Genomic DNA, 8,316 nt, shown 5'->3' on the forward strand with positions numbered 1-8,316 from the left:
TAACAATAAAACACAAAAGAGTTCGCATAGCTACTACAAGCCAAATCGAGACTGAAACAAAGACCGGAGATACGGTGCCCAGTCCCCAGCGGCCCAGAGAGTATTATATAACTCAGGCTGAAAAAGCCCGGCAACACATACAACCTTCCTCCTGTTTTTCCCTTCCACTTACCTTTGGGAAAGAAACAACAAAAAAATAATAAAATAATACAAAACGGAACCCCCTCTTCTGATCCACTCGTTCACTCTCGCTCGCTCTCTCAATCTCACTTTCACTCTCTCTCGCTCGCTCACCTTATCTCGGGTCCCCCTGAACTCCTGGAAGACGGGGCCGCTGCGGACCTTTTACTGAACAGCTTCTGGAGCAGCGTTGGGGCCATCACGCGGCGCCTCGTGGGGAGCGAGCTCAGCAGGGTGGGCTACGCTGCGTGGCCATGGCGCAGGGCTGCAGTAGGGTACCTCCATGGATTGCTATCGAGAGAGTCATATGACAGAAATGAGTGTCCGCGGAAAGAGCAAACCCGAGCTGCTGCACGCTCGCGCTTCCTATTGGAGGAAACTTGGAAAGGAAGGAGGGGGAGACGGGAGGGAGTGCGCGCAACCTACAAAACACAAGCGCGCACACGTTTACTCACGCGCCCCATCTAATATAACTTAAAAGTATTGATTTTTTTCCATTTAAAAATGTAACACCAGAAAAAAGGAAGTGAAAAGGATGTTGGATGGATGGATGGATGGAGAAGAGCTTTGGAAGACTGAAGATAAATAGGAAGAAGACAGAATATATGAAGATTCAGAAGTTAATCTGTTTCACTGCTCCTTAACTGGTCTCCACACTTAAAAGCGTATCCCAGTCCATCCTCTTTAGACATTGCCGCGTTTGCACAAAATTTGCCCTACCAAATTTAAAGTTAACAGTTTTAGTCTTTGCATCTGCACTCTTACAAAACACTGAGAATTGTATTATATTATGGTCATCTATCTATCTATCTATCTATCTATCTATCTATCTATCTATCTATCTATCTATCTATCTATCTATCTATCTATCTATCTATCTATCTATCTGACCCTGGTGTTTCAATCACCTCTACACCCTCAATTCTATCCTGATTATTACAAAATACTAAATCTACACAGGATTCCCTCCACATTGGTGCTTTAATATTCTGTGTTAAAAAACAGTCACTGACTACTTCTAAAAACTCTTGCCCTTGTGCTACGCTATTTGCAAGGTCATCCCAGTTAATATTCAGATAATTAAAGTCCCCCATTGCTACAGTATCTCCCTGTTAACTTGCTTTTTTTACTATTACTTAAAGATGTGTGTTGAAATTACTGCCTGCATTGGGTGGTCTATAACACACTCCTACGACAATGCCTCTTTCCCTAATGCTTTCCAGGCGAAGCCACATGTCCTCACTAAGATGGGCCTCACTGTCCAGTTGAAGAAGACTTGCATTTATATTCTGTTTTACATAAACAGCAACTCCACCTCCTCTTCTGTTCTGTTTATCCTTCCTAAAAATGTGCATTAATGTTGTCTTATTTTAATATCTTATTTTGTCTTTTATTTTTCTTCTCTTCATTATGTAAAGCACTTTGAGCTACTTTTTGTATGAAAATGTGCTATATAAATAAATGTTGTTGTTGTTATCCCTCTATGTTACCCTCATCCCCATCATTGTTATTTAGCCAGGTTTCTGTTATTGCTATAATATAATAATTACGCCTCTCTACATACAACTCTGACTCACTTGTTTTATTTTTGATACTTCTAGCATTAAGGCAAGCTATTTTAAATGTGTTACTCCTTTTTATTTTTACATTTAAACGTTCAGTTAGAATTTACATAACTATGCATTTTTAATTTTGCACTGTTGTTTGTTTCTACATGTAGAGTTCTAAACCTGGCCTGCAGTGTTGTGCATGAACTAGTTCAAAAGAGTGCGTTCACTGAACAAGCTCATTTTTCTAAGAATGGTGAACTTAACGTAACATATTTGCAAGTGAAGAACTTGGACTTGAGCTAGTTCAGTTTTATGTGACATTCTGGATCTGGTTTAGGTCCAGATTAAACGTTTTGCCTTACCATGTAATGTAGGGGAGAAGCCAACTCCGAATACGGCATTCGGATAAGCACAAATAATGGATTTTTACAAATATTTATTGCGTACAACTTTTTTTACCATTTATTTGTATTCGGAAAATTTAATGTAAAATCAAATAGGCACTGTCTGTGTCTGCATGCTTGTGCTTAAGCACCCCCACTGACACAAGCACGCGGTGAAGATCAGCTTTCGCTTTTAAGAAAATGTTGTACTTCGCAAGGCCACTTTATATTTTTCCCCATTGAACATGCAATATGTGACGCGGATTTTGACCGGCAGCATAATAGGTTAATTCACCTACACGCTGGTTCTTGTGAGGTGTGAATTTGCACAACACTGCTGGCCTGACCTAAACATCCTGCCCCACCCCCATTTCCTAGTTTAAACAATCCTCGACTAATCTACTCCTACACCTCCCCAATACATTTGTGCCCCACCAGTTCAGACGTTCAGATGTAACTTCTCGTGGACCATTAAATAGCACTAGTGAAGAGCAACTAGTCTGTTTCCAGCAGGGTATACATTATGAGGAAAGATTGAAGGAGTTTTATGTTTTCAGTTTAAACAAATAGAGACTAAGAGTTGACATAATTGAAGGGTTTAAATTTATGAAAGGAATTAGTACAGTGGATCCTAATTGTTACAAAACAACTATGCAACAAGAACACAGAGACATGGTTGGAAACTTGTTAAAGGCAGATTTTGCACAAATGTTAGAAGGTTTTTCTTCATGCAAAGACCCATAGACAAATGGAGAAAATTACTAAGTAGTGTGATGGAGAGTGAGACTTTAGGGACATTCAGAACTTGACTTGATGTTATTTTAGACAATCAAGGTGGATAGGATGGATAAGTTTGTTGGGCTGAATGACCTGTTCTCGTCACAATTATTCTCATTTTTTACTCTTCAATTTTGTTTTTAATAAAACTCTTCCACAGTTAATCAAGCTGTTATTTCCCAATTTCTACAGTATTCATTAATGTCAATCCAAAAATTACAAAACCATCCATTTCCCAACCCGCTGAATCCAAACACAGGGTCACGGGGGTCTGCTGGAGCCAATCCCAGCCAACACAGGGCACAAGGCAGGAACCAATCCCGGGCAGGGTGCCAACCCACCGCAGGACACACACAAACACACCCACACACTAGGGCCAATTTAGAATCGCCAATCCACCTAACCAGCATGTCTTTGGACTGTGGGAGGAAACCCACGCAGACACGGGGAGAACATGCAAACTCCACGCAGGGAGGACCCGGGAAGCGAACCCAGGTCCCCAGGTCTCCCAACTGCGAGGCAGCAGCGCTACCCACTGTGCCACCGCGCCGGCCACTACAAAACCGAGGTTGCTAAATATTAATTGCCATTTAGAAAGCATATGTGACATAAGATTATTTTTTCATACCATATTTAAAGGATTTTTATCATCATCATCTGATTTCCATTTGATCTAGTTATTTAAGCCATTCTTTAGGAATGGTCTCACCTTTTAGCATTCCTTTTTAATTGTCATTATATTAAAATACTAAGTCAAGAGCAAAGAAATAATTTAATAGAAAAACAAAACAAGAGAGTTAAGCACTTAAAGTGAGGACAAAAAAATACAAACATTTCTATGTTTCTTATAAATGTAAATCTGATGCTACTGTTATTTTTTAATGTGGAATAAGAGAAGAGGGGGGAAAAAGACCTGCTAATTAAACAATAACATCAATCACAGGTAAAATGACTGATTATGAAAATGACTAGAATAAAAACCTATATCCATAGGGGGGTGCCCAGGACTGAACTTGAGAATCAATGCTTTAAATCAGCAGATTTCAAGACACCGAGCAGAGTCTTTCTTAGGAAATTAATAATTCTGTTCCACATAGGTGTTTGGTTTGACTTAATGTAGCATTAACTTAGTAATGAAGAGTACAATGCCAATTAATGGTACCATGATGCCAAACGTTTTTAGGTTGGGAACAGCTTGAGACTAGACTAGTCTTGTTCCCAGTTTATCAGTTCATAATTATTATTTCCTCGGGCATGTAAAAATGGGAACATGAAGTCATCAGTCTTGTTGGACTCTTATTGTTGTTCAATAAATTAGCCCGTTACTGAGATGAAGCTGCAGTAGTGCTTTCAAGCAGACTGTTGGAGTGAGTAGGGGCTGACAGGAGCAGGCCTTCATTGATGCACAGATTAAAGGGGATTCCAGAAGAAGACTCAGATCTGATCAGAGCGGAGCTCCAGCAGTTCTATACACCAACTTGTGATGGTACATTCACCTAGGTTTAGATGTGGGAGGTCAGATTTTAATAACATACTGGAATTCTATGAGGAAGCAAAAAATGGATATGATAAGAGCGCTGAATATGATATTCCTTATCTTGACTTTCATGAAGGGGGCGGCAGTGGCAGTGCTGCTGCCTCACAGGAAATAGACCTGTGTCTGTGCCCCAAGTCCTCACTTTGTGGAGTTTGCATGTTCTCCCCGTGTCTGTGAGGGTTTTCTCTGGGTGCTCTGGTTTCCTCCCACAGTCCAAAGACATGCAGGTTAGGTGGACTGGAGACATTAAATCTGCCCTAGTCTGTGTCTGGTGAGTGTGTGTGTGTGTGTGTGTGTATTTACCCCGGACTAGTGCCCTGTCCATGGGATTGTTCCTGCCTTACACCCTTTGCTAGCTGGAATAGGTTCCAGCACAAGAAATCATTTGATAAGGTTTCACATAAGGGGTTGGGAATCAAATTGAAGTTGGAGTTCAGGATGTAGTATGTAGATGGGTGCAGAATTGGCTAAAATACAGGAAGCAGACGGTTATGGCATGAGAAACCTTATCAGAATTGGGTGAAGTTAAGAGTGGTGCCTCTCAAGGGTCAGTGCTGGGGCCACTGCTGTTTTTTTTTTAGATTAGATTAAACTTTATTAATCCCATGGAGAACGTCAGATGCATATAGCAGCAGAAATATAAAACACAAGGATACAGACTTACAGGACAAATAATACAGCCAATCAATCAATCAACTGATAAATACAAATAAATAAATGTACATTTTGCAGATATTTCAAAATTAACTTAACAAGTACATTGGGAGGAGGAATTGAAATATCTGACATCAGTGGGCAGAAAAGACCCCCAAAGGCACTTCTTAGCACACCATGGTGGAATGGGCCTGTGACTAAAAGTGCTCCAAGATGGTGCCTCCTGGAGGAGATGGAGGGGATTTTTCATGATGGCTTCAAATTTTGCCACCCTCCCTCTTTTTCCACAACAGCTTTCCAGTGTGACCAGGGTTTGCCTTGTGATGGAGCAGGCTTTCCTCATAAATATTTTCAAGCATTGCACTTCTTTTGAGCTCAGTTATCACACCCTGGAGACTGCAGCACAGAGCAACACACTCGCTACCATGGACTGATGGAACATTTCTTGCAGCTCGCTCTGCACATCAAACGATCTGAGTCTCCTCAGGAAGCCCAGTCTGCTCTGACCCTTCTTGTTCAACGCTACTGTGTTGTCAGACCAGTGCAGTTTGTTGTTTATGTGGACTGCCAGGTACTTGTAGCTCTGTATCACTTCCACGTCCTCCCCCTGAATGGTGACCGCTCAGTGTGCAGATGGTACCAAGCTAGGTGGACTGGCAGATAATCTTTGTATAAAGAAGTGCTTCCTGGGTTCAGTCTTCCCCTTAATTTCCACTGGTGCCCTTGAGTATCATTCTATGCATGTATTTTTTGTGTGTGTCTTTTTTGTTAGTCTTGTTTTATTGTGTCAGTTCTGACCACACATGCAAGTAAAACTTTCATTGTACTATGTACGAGGTGTGATCAAAAAATACGGTGAAAGTTTTAAAAAAGAAATGTTTATTGCAGTAAAAGATTTACAACTAGTAGTCACCCTCAAAATACTCTCCTCCACTTCAAATGCACTTATCCCAACGCTCCTGCCACTTTGCAAAGCAGTTCTGGAAGTTTTCTTTCGAGAGTATCTTTAGTTGGGCTGTCGTGGCCGCCTGGATGTCCTCAATGCCTTTCATGGTCATTTTCAATTTAGGGAACAACCAGAAGTCGCACGGTGCCAGATCCGGTGAATAAGGTGGATGCGGACAGAGCATAATGTTTTTTATTCGACAGAAATTGTCGTACTAGAAGGAATTTGTGACAAGGAGCATTGTCATGATGAAGAATGAAACCGTTTCAACATTTTCCTCAGTTATTGATTTTGAAGAACTTCCTGATCTTTTCTCGTCTTCAACCGGGTCAGATCAATTACGAAATCGATCAAACCACTTGTAAACAGTCTTAATTGTTGGTGCAGTGTCACCATAAACCAATTTTAACATCTGATGGGTTTACTGAGCTTTTTGCAATTTGAAACAAAATTTCATGTTAATGCGTCGCTCGATATCCATTATTAACGACAAACTTGAAAAACACACCTGAACTCAACAGTGGCTCACAAACGACTGACAGTATCAAATAAGTTGAAACTTGTCACAAACTTGGCTCTAGGATGGACATATCAGAACCTGGATTAAATTGTTTTGCATTGCTCTTGGATAGTGCTCTGCTTCGACATTCACCGTACTTTTTGATCACACCTCATACAAATGACAATAAATGTAAGCTTGAACTTTGATTAGGTAATTCTGTATTGGCTCCCATATAAATGTGTGTATTGGCAGGCCCTGCAATGAACCGATATCCCATCTAAGCAAGATGGACCATGTTATCTTCTAGGAGCTGTTCTCCTTAATAAGAATGGTAGACAACTGAAAGGTTATGGAGATTTGTGTAAGGTTTATGCCTGAATGTAAGTAAGCATTTTAAGAGGAAGAATATGTGCTCTGGCTACTTCAAACTCAAATATTTGAAAATATATTTTGAAACATATTCTTAAATTAATTTCCCATGACCTTACTCCCTGGATGGATTACTATTATTAATTTAATAATACTTAAAGAGACATGTATGAATCAAAGCGTTTGCTTACAAGCAAAATGTTGATTTTACATTAAAATATTAAACAAGATTATATGTTTGACTTTTTATGTAAAGCAAATTATAATTGGATATTATTAAAATTCTGATTTCAAAAAGCTAAAAAAGATAAATAGTTCATTTGACAAATGAAACAATTTGCAATCAAAAAGATAAATACAGTAGTTCATTTGGCAATTGAAACAATTTGCAATCAATGTTGTCTCCTGTTCATTTTTTCTTTTTAGTTTTTTTTTTGCTGATTTTCTTTTGGAATCTGCATTACTATAAAAAAAAGATTAATGATATCTTAAACATATAGTATATAAACAATTAATAACTGAGCAGTTTAATAAAATACAGTATGTTATATATTGAAATACAATACAGTATATAACAATCACGATGCAAGTCCAGAACTCAGAATCAAAATTCAATGTGATATTGACGAAAATTTAATTCAAAAAATGGTTTTTAATGAAGTTTTAAAGTAAAAGTGTAAGTTTAAAAAATATGTACGTGTTCATTTCAAAGCAAAACAGAACAAAATCATATAACGCAACAAATAACTCTAACACAACATGAAACATAATTTACTTTCAAATTATTACGTTTTACTATTTTTTAATATGGTTAATTACTCGCTTTAATATAAAATAGTTCTATTTATGTAACAATTCCCATGAAAATAACAATCTGTTTAAATTGTACAGACACATCCCCATGTGTAGCGCCGGCCCAGGGGTTGGCGAGCGAAGTGAGCAGGAGGCAAAGCCCCCTACTTATACAATAAAACAATAATTACGAGATCTAAATTTCAGCCTTAAAAAGTCATTAGAAGGTATTGATGAAAAATGTAGACTGTACATCTTTTGCTTTTGGGGTAATAGGGATGGAGATATATTATGTTCAAATTGTAGTAGTAACACTTTTAAAATAATCTATTTTATACAGAATCAACTCTGACCACCCTGAGCCTGTAGATTGGGTTACTCAACTCCAGTCTGGAAGGTCCATAGAAGCTGCAGGGTTTCATTCAGTTCAACAAGTTCCGTGATTAGAAGCCAGGAATAGCAGGTAAAGTAAGTTGGTATTTAATTAAATGGCTTGGTAGTGTTTTTCATTATTCCAAGACAATTTTTTTATCACACTTTATGCTTTTCGTTAACTGACAACGTTATCCATATGTATGGAGTTTAGGGAACAGATTGGTACCTCTTGGTCCTTCCTGATCTCTCAT

The 8,316-nt window shown here is 38.8% G+C and overlaps 1 protein-coding gene across 3 annotated transcripts in view; it reads right to left on the minus strand.

The window, feature by feature from the left end:
• Positions 1-513, minus strand: part of LOC114652314 (folliculin-interacting protein 2-like) — a 129,988-nt gene extending 129,475 nt beyond the window's left edge. Inside the window, exon 1 of one of the 3 annotated variants that reach the window (XM_028802651.2) lies at positions 295-508. In XM_028802651.2, the coding sequence (XP_028658484.2) occupies positions 295-380 (86 nt within the window). In that variant the 5' untranslated portion in view covers positions 381-508. Of the gene's footprint in view, positions 1-294 lie in introns of all 3 variants that reach the window. The other 2 variants (XM_028802653.2, XM_028802654.2) reach the window with 2 other exon arrangements.
• Positions 514-8,316: the final 7,803 nt, after the last annotated feature.

This window comes from Erpetoichthys calabaricus, chromosome 5, assembly GCF_900747795.2.
Source record: "Erpetoichthys calabaricus chromosome 5, fErpCal1.3, whole genome shotgun sequence".
NCBI lineage: Eukaryota > Metazoa > Chordata > Cladistia > Polypteriformes > Polypteridae > Erpetoichthys > Erpetoichthys calabaricus.